Source organism: Neopsephotus bourkii, unplaced genomic scaffold (assembly GCF_033783945.1).
Source record: "Neopsephotus bourkii isolate Nb327-2 ecotype Australia unplaced genomic scaffold, CSIRO-AGI_Nbou_v1 NB_1446, whole genome shotgun sequence".
Classification (NCBI taxonomy): Eukaryota; Metazoa; Chordata; class Aves; order Psittaciformes; family Psittacidae; genus Neopsephotus; species Neopsephotus bourkii.
Genome location: NW_026901923.1, coordinates 136,797 through 154,830, shown reverse-complemented (window position 1 = coordinate 154,830; position 18,034 = coordinate 136,797). Strand labels below are relative to the sequence as shown.

Genomic DNA, 18,034 nt, shown 5'->3' with positions numbered 1-18,034 from the left:
AACTAAAATGCTGGAACATTAAGAGGAAGACATATTCTGGTGGCTCAAAATTGTAGACCTTTTAGGACATCAGAAACTTTGGATTTTCATTTGCTTTTTAAATGAACAGGCTGACAAAGAGGTTTTCAGTGGAAATAGTATAGCTCCTGATGCATTTGGAGCTACACTTTGTGATTTTTGCACCTAAGTGAATCAGGGAGAATCCAACACTGAGTGAAGAAGCTGTCTGCTGATCTTACATACAAGTTCTCTCATAGTGTGATAGCGTTTAAGTTCAGCAAGAACAATGCACTGCTTTTATTTTTACTCCTTTTCTTATTTTAATTTTACATACTTAACAGTAAGAATTAAATGTAGACAAAGATTTGATACTTCTGATCTTTTGGTATCTTACCAAAATCTTTTAGGATAATTAATTCCTTTAAAAAAGCATAGAAAGAACCAGTTTTGCTGAGGGGGCAATAAGAGAATGGCTGTAACAAAAACATGTTGAAGAAATTTCTCCATGTGCATCCATGCCTACAGTTGTGTAATAGGAAATTTTGTTTGGTTGGGTTTTTTACTTCTCTTGGAACTATAACGTAACATTATGATTCATTTTAATGTTTAAATATCAACCTGTGTAAGCCTTGTGGTGTGCTTTTGCTCAGCACAGATTTCTGCAGTTGAGTTACTGAAGGAGACAACAGAGTTAATTCCTTAACTGTGTTCACATTCCTGCAGAGCAGCATTCTTTAAAAGAGAAATCTTTGTTACAAATGGAGGAGAAACCGTTACAGCTGGAACCATACCAGAGATACTAAGCCGAAACAACATCTAATTTATCTTATATGTCAATTGATATTTTCTTAGATAAAAATTTACTTTACAAAATCATTTGGGAGAGACAAGTAGCTTCTCATGTTCATTAGAGTATTTTAGGACAGACAGTCCAAACTTTCAATGATAGTGGTTTTAAACAAGAAGTTTAAAATGCACATCTATTTATTGCCACATTAACTTTATTAAGAGTCACTATTACCCTGTTACTGTTCTGCCCGAAATGGCTCAATGGTGTTTATCCACAGGGCCTGGATATAGCTGTTGGATATATACCTGACTGTTACCTAGGATGGAGTGTTATACCAAAGGAGTAAGCTGGCCTGCTGCCCCCACTGGGTTTATGGCTGTCCATCCTCACATAGCCCACTCAAATTCCTTTATATTTTTGCAACCAATACCTCTTACTTCTTCCTTCCTTTCCAGAATACTATAGCAATACAGAATTCAAGATGCATACCTTGCAGAGATTTTACCCTTTTCAGTCATTAAATCTCACTGCTATTGCTACTCATGAGTCCTTCTCTTCATTCCGGCAGGGAGACCCCTAAAATACTTTAACGATTTTTGACAGTGAAGGCTTTGTCGTAAAGTTATTGACTTACAGTTTGAAATTTCTTAAAATGTTCATCTCTTTGGCTCTGTGATCTGAAAGGTACCTGGTTCCCTGTAGGTCAGTGCATACTGACGTAGTATTGTCAGTGTGCCATAGTAAGTAGTTGCAGTGCTTTGGGAATGATGAAGCAATTCCCATACTTGCATATCTTCACAAACACACAGAGTAATGCATGAAAAAGAGCGTGGTATTTGTTCAGCTTACCTATCTTCAGAAGATCCCAGGACATTCATGCTCTGAGCTTTTACCTCAGTGGGATGCTATTAGGAGAGTCTTAGGAAGATTGCACTGGAATGACAAATTGTTTAACTGTGGAAGAAAAGACACCTTTTAGTTGAGTTGACAAATAAGGTCAGCATTTGGAACGTATCGGGTACTTCTTTTCTGACCATATTCCTAAACCCAAAGCAACTACTGGGCTTTGTTTTGGGGCCGCTTTTAGCTCTGGCAATGATACACTGCTAAGAACTGTCCGTAACTGGAATCATCTGGGCCCCCTCCCTCACTTACTCTTTCCTCTCTCGCTCCTTGTTCCTTCCCCCCATCTTCCCTCAGCAAAAGGTAGCACCATAAAGCTCTGAGAACAATACTTGTGGGTAGCAGTTTGCTTCTGGCACCTTCATAAAATACCTCAACATAGCTTAGCATTGTCACAGAACTGGTTTTAAACTGAAAAAATCGGAAGAGAAAAGCAAACTTTATAAATAGTGGAGATAATTCTAGCTGTAGAGTTTAGTTGAACTGATGTTTATGATTGATAAACATGATTATGCTGTATGTATTTGAGATCCTGTTTATAGGTTACAACTTTATAGGGTTGGGTGGGTGTGGGTGGATGTTGGGGGTCAGAGAAGGGGGTTGACTGTTAGAAGGAAAATGTTTGCTCTTGAATTTTTTTCCTTGTATCTGTCTTGCCAAAGGAAACATTTTGTCGCTTCTGCGTTCGGGATTGTTGTTTGGTTGGTTTATCTGTGGTCTAATCTGCAGCACAGCACATGGTGGCATGCAGGTTACTGATTGGGTTGTTGTTCAGGGTCCTTTTGAGTGTGTGCACACTTCCCTCCCTCTTGGCCTTTCCTTGCCCTTTTCTGGGATCTAAAGATGAGGTAACACGTATCCGGGAGGCTCAGGGGAAAGAAGATGGCTGTACTGGGTTAGAATCAACCTAGGTGGTGTAAATCCATTTCAGTTAGTTAAGTTGCTCCAGAGCCGAACTGGATCCGTTGCATTTGACTTTGAGGAGGGAGAAGAATGGTTGTCGCATCTTAATCTATCTGGGAGAGCAAAAGTGAAACAGGTTCCTTTTATCCCCCTTGTCTTATTACTGAATGTAGGGCTTGTAGTGCTTGATAATAGGTGGAAAACTTTTTAAATACTTCCTTTTTCTAATAGCAATGCTAATCCTGTCTAGACCAAAAACTATGAAAAGAAAAAACCAAACTGAGAATTGAAAGCTAACCTGCTCCTAACACTTGGCTGGTATGCCAGAAAGGGTGGGAATACTGAGACAGACGTGGGAGAGGAGCTTCGAGCGATTGTTGGCAAGGGAGTGGGTCGTTCTCCTGGTGTATGTCTTGATGTTGCCATGGGAGTAGCAGAAGAGCGAGTGGTTATTGCCTTGGGAGGGTGTTGCAGCCCCCTCAGTCTGGACTCCAAGGCTCCCTTCTCATTTCCTTTCAAAGTGGACGGAATGAGAGAAGGGAGGGGTGTGCATGGATGTGTGTGCAGGTGCGTGTGTGCGCAAGCGTGTGCGCCTGGCTGTGCGTGGTAGTCAGGAGAAGTGGGTTTCCAAAGGAGCTCAACTACACTAAGGCGGGTGAATTCCCAGTGGCCTCGTAGAGAACCAAAGGCACTGATAAGTTGTCAGCTCTGCTGTTCTCAGAGCGGGTAAGAGGAAAAGCTGGGTGGGGTGGTTTTGAGCTTTGGGTCAGTGTCCCTTCCTGTAAGGACCTTGTCTCTTGTGGGTGCTCCTGCCTTTGCTGCACAGAGTTGCTTTGGCTCTGTGGTGACAAATGGTGTGGGGACTTTCCCAGTGCTGCAGGTCTGAGGCTGATGTTGGGATACAGTCAGGGAAAACTGTTTCTTTCCTTCAAATGTGGAAGCAGTGTAGTCCAAGGTCAGAGTCTGTTCAACAGCTTTTGTGTATGGTCTTTCTCTTATGGGAGAGACCTTGAAGACTCCTTTCTTTGCTCCCCAAAGTACCCTTGTACATGTTCATGTATTGTGCTATTGGGCTGAGTTGTTTTATCAGTGAGCTCTTGTGAAGAAAGGGAGGAAGGAAGGGGGAGAGGTTGGTTGTCCAGCTACTCTTCCTCCAGACACCAGTTGGTTGCAGAACTTCACTGAAAGCTTTACTAATAAAGTAGTTGTTCTGAATTATGTAAAAGTGGTATTAATATTGTGTGACTTTTCAAAGAGCTAGTTAGATTTATAGATAGGTAATAGGGATTTTGAAGAAATGACTTCTCAAAGACAAGAGCACTTGGAACAAAAGAAGTGGAAAACAAAGTGTGCTTTAAGGAAAACAAATCTGAGGAAGGAAATGAAACAGCTTGTGGGAGGCGAGGGAAGATGATACCCTTTGACGTTCCTTAGTGCTGCTGAGGCTCAGCCCCAGAACTGGAACATACCCCCTCTGCCTTATTTCATCTCTCTACCAATAAGGACATTGTCAAGTAGCTCAGAACAAAATGCTGATCTGTCTTAAAACTGTGTCGATCTGCTGGTGTATGTATGTTCACTGGCAGAGCTTTACATAAAACCAGGAGATACTTAATTTGTCACATTAGCATCCCCTTTCCTCCCCAAATTCTCTCATCTGTTGTAGACCCGATTTCAGGATTCGTACTGCCTTTGCTGAATTGTATAGCAGCAGCTATTTAAGCCCTGTTCCCTGAATGTGGTAGTGTTGTGTGCAGATGAAGCTGGCATGCCATGGTGCTCTAGAAATCTGAAATGATTAAAACAGAAGGTCTCCCAAGACCATGGCAATGGCATGCCAAGGGGCAAACCATGCAAATTGCACAACCCCCTTGAGCGAGAGCACCCGTGACAGTGTCCTGATAGCAAGGCTGTTGAGACAAACCCATTAGTTCTTCCCTCATTCACTCTCCACGTGTCAGCCTCTGTGATCCTGGTGCTTTCTGCACCTGAGCGAGTCTGAGGGGAAAGCGCAACGCGAACAACTTGGAGATCAGCACCACTCCCCATGAGTTCTGGGGAGTCAGCATGGGCCTCCATGTGAGGCAGGAAGGGAAGGGATCACTGCAGAGCTGCCAGCGGGTGGTTTTCAGGGTCTTGGGCAGCTCTGGTCCCCACGGGTGCCTTGCATGCCAGCCGTCTGTGGGAAGGACCTGGGCAGTGGTAGCTGCTTCATTCCTGCTGGTGCTATTGTTCCATTTCCTTCCTCTGTGGTAGTATCTAAGGCTAGGTGTGAGTAGGTGTGGGGTGTTTATCCGCCACAGGTACAGGAGCTGTCGTATACCTCATTTCTAACTCGTAACTGAGTAACTTGCTTTAACTTTCTCCAAACCCTACAGAGTTGCCAAGTCTGCCATCCCTCCTTTGATTAACTCAGAACTCTGGCCTATAGCACCCCGTGACCTGCAACCTGAGGAGTGACCCCCTAACGCCTCTGAATGTTGCTGCTTAAAAGCTACTGCAAAGTGAGGGCAAATTGCAATTGTATCTTTATTTCCTTTGGTTACAAGGGGTCCTCCTGATTAGTCTGTGAATATCCACCCCCTTCCCTCCACTGTCCACAGGAAAAGGCTGCCTGTGCTGCCTTTCCCATGCTGGGGCAGCGGGGCTGCACTGAGCTCCAGGGCTTGGAGGCGTGCTTGGCCCAGTGCTGTGTACACGCTACTCACTTTTTAACATGACCAAAAACAAGAAACAAAAACAAAACAAAACAAAGCAAAAAAAAAAAAAACAAAGGAAAAAGAAAAAAAATCTCAAAATGTTTAATTTTCTTCTTTATTATTTGACAATCCTGTATTCCTTCCCCTGCTCCCCAACCTGGCCAGAAGCTGCATCCTTAACTGGATCCATCTTTATTTGAATGTAGTTTCCCTACCCCCATGGGAAAGAGAAGCTTTGTCAGGTCACGGAGGCTGCTATAAGTCGGGAGGGAGAGGTTTCTTTGTTTTGTTCTGTTCTTTTAGAATTTCCAGCCAAAACCAAAGATTTCCTAATGATTGTATAAACTCAAAACAAACAAACAAGCCAAAGACGAAGGGTGTCTTCAGCACCAAGCCCACCTGTGAGGCCAGGCCTGGCCAGGGCAGTGGTCTTTGAGTTCTGGCTCAGGGGCTGCCCCAGGTGAGGGGATGCTGCCCTGGGCCAGCCTCCGGAATGCCCTGGGCACAAATTCATGGGCCCATGTGCTGGGAGAGGGCAGCCTTGGGCTTCACAGGTGGGTTGAGGAGCTGAAGACTTGGGTGCAGGATTGGCTGCTCTGCTGGGTGTTTTAACCCTCTGGGGGCTGGGTGATGTTGATTAATACACGCTGAGGTGCACTTCTGAGCTTCCCCCCTCCCCCTGTCACTGCTTGGAAGAGGCTGTCCTGTGTGAGAAATCCCTGAAAGAAGGAAAAGCAGCTTTTAATTTCTCCTCTATTTCCTTTTTTCTAGATTTCTTTTCTTTTTGCAGCACCACTGTGCAACTATGCATTGTATTTCTCAACCTTTTATGCTAGGTAGATGCCTATGACTTTTTAACTTTTGGGGGGGTGCAAATGGAGGAACTTTTTACATGGATCTTTTTAATCTCAGTTGATCGGGGGGTGTTTGGTTCTAGGGTCATACAAGCTCTATCCCAAAGCAAAATCCAAATGTTAATATTATTAGCCTGATGCAGATACCAAAGATAATTTCTTTCCTGCAGAACCTTAGACTTGTGTATTAAGTACAATTACCCAGCACTTGCATTAGTCTAACCTCAGTAATTCCAAAGCTTAGATGTATATTTTGGTATATTTCTGGGATATTAAAAAATTGTTGTTTAAATTCTTGTTTGTTTCAGTGTAATGCTCTTAAAGTCATAGCATGGAGAAAACTGAACTTGTCCTATTCTTAGTAGTTTGAAATAATAGTATTTTTGTATGTTTTGGGTGTGTCTATGTATGTATTAACAGTTTTCACTGCCTAGGTGTTCATAAATAAATAAATACAACAACTAAGAGTTTTTAAACTGTACATAATATTCCATGAGGAATTTCCACCAGACCACCAATTTGGATCACATTTTCACTGATGGCCACTCCTAACTGGGATTCTTTCTTTTTAAAGAGACAGCATGTTTTTTTGTTTTCCCCATTGACCTGAGAGTCTTTCTAAGCAGAAAGGGGTTTTCACTGTTTTAAGGGATGGGCCAAAGAAGAAGTAGCTTAAATTTTGATTTATAAAACCAATATTTAATACATTAGTTTGTAGACTGACCCTTTGCACAAGCAATGGAGAGTGGAAAACCAAGCCCATTCTTCTAAAGCCAATAAGGGTTTCCAGAGAGGTGAGGATCTGTGAGTGCCTGTAGCACCTAGGCAGTCCCTTTTCACTTTGTTTCTGCTTAAGACAAACTGTGGGACTTGATGGTTTCACTGCTCTGTGCAGCTGCTTACACTGGCTGGGAGGGTTTATTTTGCTTACCCTTCCTCTGACATTGCATCTATGGGTGTCAGGTCAGCAGAACAGTTGAAATGAAGGGCCGTGTGGGAATACCCATTCCCAAGCACAACCCAAGCTCTTCTTGAGACTGAAATGGGAGTCCTGCACATTTCAAAACCTTGCTGATCACACTAGGGGTGAGATGGAAGGCAAAATGCTGTCTCTTTAAAGATGTCCTTTATTATTATATTATTATTTTCCCAGTGGTTGCCTACAGATAGCTGTAGGCATTGAGAGATTGTGTAGATTACAGTAAATCAGAATGAAAAGGTAGATTTTGTGTAGATGCATTTGTCTGCTGTAATTTTTTATATATATTAAACTTACTGTAATTGTACAGTTCATTTCTGTTGTAAACATCATTAAACCATTTTCCAAGTGTTTTAACATATATGCACTTGTTTGTAGTTTTTTTAACTTTGTTGGGGTAGGAAAGCTAAGTCCACTTCTCCCAGTGCATCAAACTGGGCAGCACATTGTTCGGTTATGCTCTTGGTCTTGTCAAACCAGAGAAGACCCCTGGTTTCTTTGCACACCACTTGAAGTGTCTGTTGTACTTTTGTGTTATCAATTCCTCTCCTAAAAGAAAACCAGCTTCAGTTCCTTCCTGAAGGCAGAGAGAAGACTCAGCTCATGCCTACCGTGAGTGTCCTCGAAACAACCACCAGATGCTGCTTGATGCGAGTTCCATTTATATATAAAGAGCTTAAAGGTTATTTCCCCCTCACCTCCCTATGAATTTCTTCCCCATTGTTCAGTGGTTGGTATTTTATGACTGCCAAAGCTTGTGACTTCTACATCTTGCAAATACGGTTGTCGCCATTTTAAAAAAAGAAAGCTGTTTTCAGTACTCTTCATTCTTGCATCAAGAACATCATAAGTCAGTAGCAACGTTATCATAGCTTGAACCTTTCCCACAGCTCTCCACCACACCTGCACACACCCAGGTCTATGACAAACTTTATTAATTCCTCGAAAATACATGATTGAACCGGTATCGCTTTGGAATGACAGCTGCAGTGCTTTTAGAGGTAACTTGGTGATGGACTGTTTTGGAAACTGCATTTACAGTGGCTTTTGTACAGTTTTTGTTGGCCAGAAGTGATAATTTGGGACTGGTTTTGACATGACAGTTCCCAGCCCAATCCTTGCAAGGGGGCCCTCGTCTGCAGTGATAGGTAAAGCCCTTCAGCCAAATGGGATTCTCCAGGGCAAGTTTTCCTGGCTTTTCTAATATTACTGTCTTTATACAGGCCTGTTCTCCTGGCTTTGTTGTAACAAGGAATCGTCTGCATTCTGAGAAGTCTTTTATGCAGGCTCCTGTTTCGCTCCAAGTCCCAGATGAGTGGCAATGCCAGTGCTAGATGTTTTCTTGGAGCTTAGTGTGTTTTCTTCACATTGCAAAGCTGCCATTCAGCTGCTGTCCTTTGCTACAGCAACACTACCTCGCTTTTTACTGTTTAAAAAGTTGTCTTCCACTGAAGCAGTTTTTAAAAGGTAGATTTAAAGCAGGAAGTTTATCTGGCCTGTGTCAAATAGGCTTAAGATAAATACTAAAGGAAATAACTACAGTCCTATCTTTACAAGTTCTTTAAATGCACTAAAACCATAATTACTCATCTTGATACTCCTGGAAGGTGAGTAAGAGCAATGGAAACAGCTGTGTTAGTAGGTGTGGGCTGGTCCCACAACATGAATCTCTCAAAAATTAGCCTAATAACCACTGTTACTGGAATCAACTTTACAGGTATGTACATTTTACTAGCTAAAGCCTGTGGTTATATGGTTCAGGAGGGAAGGGAGAAGGGACTGACCAAGCCCAGCCATACTCTCTCTGCACCAACCAGTAGGTTGTTGCACTGAGAAAACACACGGTGCTTATTGTGGATGGAAAAGGCTGTCCCTCTTCCCCTCCTCTCCCCAAAGCAGGTGGGCATCTTGCACTCTGCCCACCCCTCTGTGATTCCCACTTAGCGGCGGGGTAAAGGCTGCATCTGAAGAGCATCATACGTGTCCTTGGTTGCTGTACTGAGTCCCTGAAAAAGAGAAGAAACAGGTAAGGTGCACATCGACTGCTTCAGTCTCCCATCTGACTGGTCAGAAACGGGGTGGCTGGGATGCAGTAGCATAATGCTAATTTTTTTTTTTCCTGCAGAGGTTTTTACTCATGAGTGACTCCTTAGTCTTTGTATGGTGTCAACAGCCATCAGTTACCCGAAGGCAGGACACATCCTGAGTAACTGTTATGAGCATACTGACTACAGCAACTCACTATGCAGACCTTAAGAGTACATTTTATTTGCATATAATTGACTATTAAAAGCTAACCAAATCTAGACTGAACTTTGCTAACTAAACAACTAACTATCAAATCATGAGCTTTGTTCTCTGGACTTCTCTTTAATTTGGAAGGGAAGTCAGGTGCAATGCTGGGTAAGTTGGCAGCAGGGCTTCAGATCACTGTGACTCACAAGAAGCATCCCCTCATAGCCCTTCCTGCAATGCAGCGTTTCTCCTGCCAGCCTGCTTTGGTGGTGGTGAAGCGAGTGTTAACATACAAGTTACAGATCCATGTTGCTGCTGTGGAACCAGCTCCTCCAAGAGCATGGTGGCAGCAGATGTAGCAGAGCTGCAGGTAACGTCAGCCCAGGAGGCTGCCAGAAGTGCAGAGGTAATGGGGGCTTCCAAGAGCAAGAGCTTAGTAGGACAGGTAAAACTCCTGCTAATAAAACATAGCTAACCTTCACTCCTCTGCTATGAGTGTTTAGCGGCCTATGAGGACATGGATGAGACAAGTGATGCTTATCAGCGGCCTCTTACTATCGCAGTAGGCAGGTTTTGAAGACAGGTGCCATTAGCTACAAATATGCCATGTTACGGGAAAACTTCCTGGCATGTGCTGCATCAGAAGCAGATTTTTATATATATTTGATTTTGTCATTTTGAGATGAGTGGCAATGTGCAGGCTTCTACAGAAAGTAAAATGCATTTTGGAGCAATTAATGCCTGGCAGCCAAAATGAGGCCTTATTGACAGACTCCTTGCCCTCAGTGAGCTGTGTGCACCACTGAACCCTGCCAAGGCACCAAGGTGCTCGGAGTGCTGACCCACATGTGCTCTGTATGTGACTGAGATAGCTCAAAGCTTCAATGGCTCAGCCTATGACTGCTGTTTGGCAACCTGAAGGTTTCCATTGTAAAGCATTAAACAATTTAGAGGCAGAAAGGTTACATGTCACCTGCTGTAGTCAAAAGGTTGTTCTCCAAGATGTAGGAATGTGGAAATGGTTCCTACCAGAGCAGCTAAACAAGTGTTCCTGCCACTTGTATTTAGAACATACAGGTGCTTTACCAAAGTACCAGCAGTGTGGTCTTTGCCCTGAATCTGAGTAACTATCCTCAGAAAGGTGCACTGAAAGCTCTGCTTCATGCACCTATAGGAGTGCTGTTAGATCTGTAACTACAGGCTGCAATTAAGCCATGAGGACAGATGAGGGGAGCAGTTGCTGGATGTGTTACCTACCTGGTAGATGCCATCATTCCCTTTGCCTCGCCGTCTCTGCTGCTTTGGAAAAGAAAAAAGCAGCATAGATTTATGGGTGCTTTCCCAGTTACACAAAAGGAAATAAACCCCTGCCTGCTGCCATCCCATAGTAAGGGTCACTATGAGCTGGGCTTGGTCTGGACACCCCTCTGCACAGGAGGTGAAGCACCTGTAAAGTCTGGACCAGCGCAGACACACTGCAAGGGCTGTGAAGGAAAAAATAGCAAGGATTGGAAGTAAAAGGAAATTATTTTGCTTTCTGACGTATTTTACTGTCATACTGTTATAATGCTGCTATTTCTTTGATTTACTCTATATATGGAGATCTGGCAGCATTCCTACAGCCACTGGTTGTTTTACGAACTGAAGGCACACCTGAAAGAAATGGGGCTGTATTTCTGAGTTGCTGTATGTCAGCTGGTGTCTGACGGAATCTGCCTCTATTAGACAGACATTAGTAAGTAAATTCACAAGCACACATCTTATAAACTCTTCAGATATTCAAAGGAACCACAGATAAGGCTGTCTTAGGACATAGTCATCCAGGATTCAATAGAACAGGTACTGGGACTGGCATGGTACAAGTCACACAGAAACAAGGTCACTCAGACCAGGCAGGTACAAAGAAAAACCTTCTCCTTGAGCCCACTTGCTGCTGCATTCCCAGGAGTACTGGGAGCTGACAAGCAAGGTGGCTAAGTTGTGGTCCAGGTGAGGATGATGACAGCCAAGCTCACAGCCCCTGGCTGGACTCTGGCACATCAAGCTGTAGCAAAGCACTGACCACATCATGAGCACGGGGCAAGGAGCAGTGCCTGCCACAACTGAAACTGCAGGAGCCTGGTAAATGATCACACAATCAAAATGAGGCAAGGGTTCTGGTGATCCCGTCCGCTCAGTAATAGAAAAAGTCATGAAAACATGGTGTAACTTCATAACCCGTGGCTCATAAATTGAGCTTGGCTGTGGCACAGAGGCTTTAGAATAGAAAAAGGAGATGGCATTAAATGTCAGTGTTACTTCAGCATTTCTCATCACTAAACTTCATTTTGAAATGGACCCTTTATGTTTTTCAGGGGGAAATGCAAGTTTATATATAAAACACTGACATAAAATAGAATCTGTGTAGGTCACATCAATTTTCCATTTTGCCATAAGCAGTGTCTCCAGATGGTTGGTTTTCAACACAAACTTCCCTCCCCCAGCAGTTTGCGCACACAGCTAAAACTGTTTGCTGCTAGCGTGAGACTTAACCAATGTGTACCTTCTTAAACACTGAAGAGTGGAGGTGGAAGAAGCAGAATGTTTTCCCCATTACCTGTCTGAAACCATGCACAAGGAGGAGCTTGCAAATGGTTAGTTGTGCCTACCGTTCAGGCCAGCCTCAACAGCCAGAGGTGAAACGATGAATCTCTGGCTCTGAATGTCTCTAGAGGAACATGCTCAACTACTGTGAGTTGCTTGGCCACAGATGTTTCACTGCTTGAAACCAGACATTTCCTTCAACTGTTCCTCACCCATCTCATACCCTCTGCCTCTTCAGCTGGGGCAGCTGTCAGAAGTATTCTGCCCAAAAGTTGACATGGCTTCCCTTGACATTATTCAATGCACATGGGGACACTGCCAGAGTATGGGCTGTGTTCTAATGCTGATGGAACCAAGCTTACTATCTGATCTCCACCTTGGTTTGTGGCGGCTTAATGCTATGGCTACATGTCTTAGTTACTGCTATATCAAACATAGTGGTTACTACAGGAAATAGGTAACTACTCTCAGCTGTGCCTGTAAGCGATGTGCAACACAAGGACTTTGTTGTGTGAGGCAGATACGTGCAGCCAGGGCTACTGCTCTGTAAGGGAGAAGGAATGAAGAATTTTTCATCCCAGTCTTTCATTAGGAAGGAAAGTAGGACTTACCTCACCCTTCATTCCAATTTCACTGTATGCCTCTCCCATCTTGTCCTTCTGCAGCGACTACAAGCAGAGAAAGGGAAAGAGTCAGTGTGTTATGAGAAAAGCCAAACCAGCTGCTGGTGACTGCATACCACACCTGTGCTTCTGGGGCTGCCTTGCCTTCAAAACTTCACTATATTCCAGAGAAGAAGGGACAGTGGTAGGATTTGACCAACGTGCATTTGCATAGATGCTATACATGATCACATCTGCTTAGCATATCAATATCACCTCATCTCCAGACACCAAAGTGAACATAACTCAACCCTCCACCAAGCCATTTATCTAGACCAGCACCAGATACTACAGTCAGAGCTCTCCAAAGAAAAGTTTTAAGTAGTATTTGTTTAGGAGACAAACATAAACATGCAGCTCAGGCCTAGAGAAAAGGGAAATCTAACACTGCAGGGTGAAGGTTAAGAAAGGGGAGCTTTTCCTTTCTTCGTCTGGCAAAGCAGTCCCCAAATGCTTGTGACCAGCTGCGATCAGAGTGGCTGATTCAATAATAAAGCAAGCACTGAACACCCAAAAAGACCCAAGTTAAGACAAAATTATTAACATTTGTGCTCCCTTGCAGCACAGGCCACCAATTTAGCCACAGTTAAATCACTTATAACAAGAGATGCCTAAGCAGCCGCTCTTAGACACACTGGGATTTGGCTTTTGTCAGACAGCAGCCAGAGAGGCTGGAGAACAAGCAGCATCAGTCACGTGGGATGAAGGTTGGTTAGGCAATAATGGCCAACATAAAGGGATCAGCAGGTGTCTTGATCCAAATTCTTTTCCCCATCTGTACAGGCATTCAATGTTTTTCTCACAGAGAAGTGAAACATATTTTTCTAGCAAAACTGGGGAGTAGAAGGAAGTCTTTGAAAGCAGATGCAAAGTTTGAACCAAAGCTGAAATTGGGTAGGGGGAAATAAGTGTCCTATGACATAATAAGTCCTGTTTCCAGCCATCCCTCCCTTTCCTCTCCCTCCAACTCTACTCACAGTGTAGACGGTGTCCTGAGGGTTCTTTCTTCTCTGCTGTAAAACAAAAAAAGAAAGTTGCCCGCATGTTGCACTACCACCAGCATCCCCCACCACTTTGTACGTGCCTGTGCATTTGTTCAAAGGCACAGCTACAGCTCTGTGGTCAGGCTGTGCCCATTACAGCCCATCCTGCCTCCACCCATAAGCTCTGGAAAATTAATTTCATTAAAATAATTGATAAAATTTAGTGCTTCTCTGTCCAATTCCAGCCGCTGCCACCTGCAGGCAAACCCTACACACTGATGCAGGTTTCCCCTCCCTTCTCCTTTGAAACTGTTGCGCTCTGCAAAAGACAAGAGTTTTTTTCACTGCTGTATTATTCCATTGACACTTGTCTGGTGGCATCATGTGCAGTGAGCTCTTGCGAAACACCCACTGCTGCCTGCCCTGCTTCACATCCGGCATGAGGCTGGGTGGTACTTCCTAATCTGGGTGGCTTGCAGTGCTCAACAAGGGAAGAAGAGCAAAGGGGAGGAGGAAGTTTTACTCCTGTCCCCACCATGCTGACAGCCTTGGAGTTAGTTACTACACGGATTCTGCCATCCCCTCTCCAGGAAGGCATCATTTCCTGCATGTCAAACAGTGGTAGATGGGAGAAGGAAGGAACCATACTAAAAGGTGCTTGTGTGAGAGGAAGATACCTGGTGTCTCCCACCCAGCTCAGGGTCTGGACCTCGCTTTGCCCCCAGAACATCATATTCATCTCTGTGCCCTCGAGACAGTTTCTGAAACAAAAAAAGCAAGAAGCAGTGACAGACATTGTGATCATGAGAAAACAGATCCTGACTTAAAGAAAAAGAAGGGAACACCTTTTGGTGTCCAACTTAATGAGTACTATAACTGAGCTCAAAATTCTTTTTATGCCTTAATGCAATTGTCAACAGAAATGTCTCTGACTAAGCCATGGCAGTTAGTGGCCTGTGCAGCATAAAGCACAAGCCATTGTCTCAAGAATCTTTCTTTAGTAGAAATGAGAGCACACAACTGGGGAGGACACTGACATTCACACTTTCTCTCCTACTGGTGGGTGGGTGAAGATCTGCAAGCTTGAGTTTTCTTGCAAAGTGGCTCATTTAGATTTGCAACAATAAGCTACAGATATTTTATGGTCAACACATTTCTTAGCTGGGAAAAGTTAGCTTGGAAAAGGGCAAAGGAGAGCTTTCAGGTCAGCTGACAGTGCTACTAAAAAGGAATGGGCAACACTTCTTAAACTGAAAATAACACACATTAGTATTCGTACATTACAGTTAAACTGCAGAATTTGTTACAGGATGTGGCTATGGTCAAAAGCGTGAGAGAAAAAATAAAAATCGCAAGACAGCTAAACATAGCAAAAATAGCAGAGTTTAATGCTGCCATGAGTGAACTATTTAGCTATGAAGGACATTCAGGATACTGTCTCTGTCCTCTTTCACTTCCTAAAAAGCCATCTGATGCTGGCGATGATCAGGGTACAGTGTATGAGGTACAGCTCAGGTATGATCTGGTACAATAGGTCTCTGGGCAGGGAAACAAGAAAGCTCAGAACTGGGACAGCTGGGCTGTGGTGACTCAAGCTCTGCACACTTCATTGTACAAGAGCTACAGTTGCATGAAGTCAGTAACAAAGCATTCCTGGGCATTTGCCTGTTCTCCAGCACACATCAAACAGCACTGGCAACACCTCTGACTTGCCTGAGAAGCAGCAGTCAGTGAGAGCTGCAAGCCAACTGCAGGGGGCCAGGTGAGAAACTGGGGTGTGCACATCATGTGTAAAAGCCTGGTGGCTGCATACACTCTGTCCAACATGCTCTCTCAGGCATGTTGCACAGCGCAGCACACCGAGCAGTGCTTCTGAAATGGTCTGCATTTCTGGTATACTTTCTGCTCAGTGGATCAAATCAGGAACCTACAATCCATGTACCCATCTAGCATCCAGCCAGATATGTGACAACAGTTGCCCTTGCTGTGTTTTATCTTTCTTCCTTGCAATTGCTGTGCTGCATGCTTGGGTATAGTTCTTTGATTAGCTGGGTCATCTGGTTCACAAGCAATTACTCCCTCTAAGTAAGTGCCCCCAAAAGTCTGTCTGAGTAGAAGACTTTGAAAACAATCAGTAGTTACTTACATTATACACATCATCCTGGCCTGGTTGCAGCTGATATTCAGAGGCCTGGCTAAGCTGGAAGAGAAAGTATGCTGTAAGCAGAGACAGTGGCTCCATTCAGTCCTTTCGTACCCTCTCTCCTACAAGTTACTTGCATCAGAAACAGGGCAACTCGTAAGCAGCCACCCTAACTTTTAGCTAGGTTTGTATTTAGGCATAGGATAAACTTGACTTTGTTTTTAAAAAACACATTTATAGTAACTAGATGTTACCCACTCCACCCCCTTCCTCATGAAAGTGCCATTACTGTCCCTAAGCCTTTGGTGGGACAGCTCCTGTCATATAATTAGCAGAGCTCTCAGAGCATTTACATATCTGGAAACATACATATATCCGTCATGTCATCTTCTGTGGAAGTGCACTAAAGCCACTAAGTGTCTCCCTAGATGCAGAACAGCTACTGTTGATGGTAATGGCAGCCCAGCAAGTTGCATCCATCCTGTCCCCCTGACTCCTGTGGTTGTTAGGATTATATCATTTGCATCATCACACTCATACTATCAAAAGTATCTAACTTCTTGAGACATTTTAATATATCCTTCACAAACTTGGCATTTGTCATGAATTTGCTGTGTATTCCCTCCTCTCTTTCCAGTGACAAAGCAGTAGAAGACACCATGTCACTCTTAATCAGGCATTTCCCAGATACAATATCCAGAATCTCTGTCTTCATCCATAACCATAGTATCAAAACACTCTCACAAACTCTCTTCCCCACCACTCATGAACCTCAAGGAAGAATGCCCCCAGATTGCTCAGGTTGGCCCCAGAAAAGGAAGAAATATAAAAAAATAAAAAGAAAATAGATTTTAAAAGGGTCTTAATCTAAAAGACATGATTCCTCTCCACCCCCACTTTCCAGCTCAGCCCAACTTGTTTACAACCCCAAAGCCAAATGCATCAGTGTTTTGATAGACTGACCTTTGCCTTCACAAACAGAGCTGTTATGACGACTGCATAAATGAAGAGGAATCCATCCAGTAAGTAGCAGAGTCTTGGGTCTGTCAGCCCAAGAACTGGTACAGCATCTGGACAGAGACATCAGATACGTCAAAAAACAAGGTTGCTTATATCACTGGGTGCTTGACAGCATCAACGTGGCAGTGCTGCATAGTGAAACATAGTCAGTATAAGGGCAAATCTGTGCATTTGCAAAGGAGGTGGAAATCTGTATTAGAACCATAGGATTGATTACGTGAGAAGGGACCACTAAAGGTCCAGCCCTCCTTCTAAACAGGCTGTCCAGTACCCCAACCAGCTGAGTTAGAGTATCTCCAAGGATAGAAATGCTCATGACCTCCTTCAACCAATGCAGGACGTTTTACCCTGGGTTTCCCACCCGCAGAGCCTGCATGGAGATCTGCATGGAGATAACCAAGGTCTCTGCAAGAAAACCTCACACAAAGCATTTGTTTTCTGGGAAAACCCAACAGCACCTCCTGCAAGGATTCATTACTGGTCCTGGTTAGGGATTTGTTTACCAATTAAAACTTGTGCGTATGTTGTGTGTGTGAGAAAGTGTGTCTGTTTTGACAAAAATTCAGTGAAAGTCTTCTTAGGACAAAATTTTGTGTTAAATGTAAAAAGAGATTGATACCACCATAGTTGGCTGGAGAGCTAGCCTGAAATCACTATTCATAAGAGGAATTTTAGATGCTTCTCTGTAGCTCAGGTTATACACTGTAACCTTAAAGCTGCAGTCTTCTCTGTGAGGGTTCTCTTGGTTTAGGGATGCTGGAGACCATTAATCCTGCAAAGAAAACTATGAGCAGGAGAGACAGACATCTAACCCCGGATGTCTGGACACATCCATGGGATACCCATGAGTCACCCTGATGTGCTTTCAGTTTGAGAGGAAGGTTTTAAACCTGAATTCCCTGCACAAGAGCCACAACCAGCTGCCTCTTGTTGAATGGATTGCCCCTAAAGGATTATTTATTTTTTGTATTTAAGATAAGTATTAAAACTTTCCTGAGGTGGAAAATCTACGGTTACCCTAACTGAAAGCTCAGTAAAATTGTTACATGGAAGATGTTGATGTTTATTGCATGATGTTAACACTGCATGTATTTATACCCTGACACATATAGAAGGTCACAGTAATATTGTTGGTCTCCAACAGCTGAAACTGATGAAACCGGCCTTTCCGTTCATAAACATGTAGTAAGTTCCTAAGTGTCACTAAAAGAAAAAATAAAGCAATTCAGGTCGAGCAGCCTATATAACTATAGATCCTATATGCAGTTCTAGGCCCATCC

General features: G+C 43.6%; 2 protein-coding genes across 3 annotated transcripts in view; both read right to left on the bottom strand.

Annotated features, from left to right (window-relative positions):
* Window positions 1-8,044: 8,044 nt before the first annotated feature.
* CD247 (CD247 molecule) overlaps window positions 8,045-18,034 on the bottom strand; it is a 48,698-nt gene continuing 38,708 nt past the window's right edge. The window contains exons 2-8 of one of the 2 annotated variants that reach the window (XM_061368788.1): window positions 16,698-16,804; window positions 15,738-15,791; window positions 14,269-14,352; window positions 13,586-13,621; window positions 12,558-12,614; window positions 10,621-10,662; window positions 8,045-9,134 (exon numbers count right to left, since the gene is read on the bottom strand). In XM_061368788.1, the coding sequence (XP_061224772.1) occupies window positions 9,069-9,134; window positions 10,621-10,662; window positions 12,558-12,614; window positions 13,586-13,621; window positions 14,269-14,352; window positions 15,738-15,791; window positions 16,698-16,804 (446 nt within the window). In that variant the 3' untranslated portion in view covers window positions 8,045-9,068. The remainder of the gene's footprint in view (window positions 9,135-10,620; window positions 10,663-12,557; window positions 12,615-13,585; window positions 13,622-14,268; window positions 14,353-15,737; window positions 15,792-16,697; window positions 16,805-18,034) is intronic. The other variant, XM_061368789.1, reaches the window with a different exon arrangement.
* Window positions 16,789-18,034, bottom strand: part of CREG1 (cellular repressor of E1A stimulated genes 1) — a 54,159-nt gene continuing 52,913 nt past the window's right edge. Inside the window, exon 4 of the mRNA XM_061368787.1 lies at window positions 16,789-16,804. Within this exon, the coding sequence (XP_061224771.1) occupies window position 16,804 (1 nt within the window). The 3' untranslated portion in view covers window positions 16,789-16,803. The remainder of the gene's footprint in view (window positions 16,805-18,034) is intronic.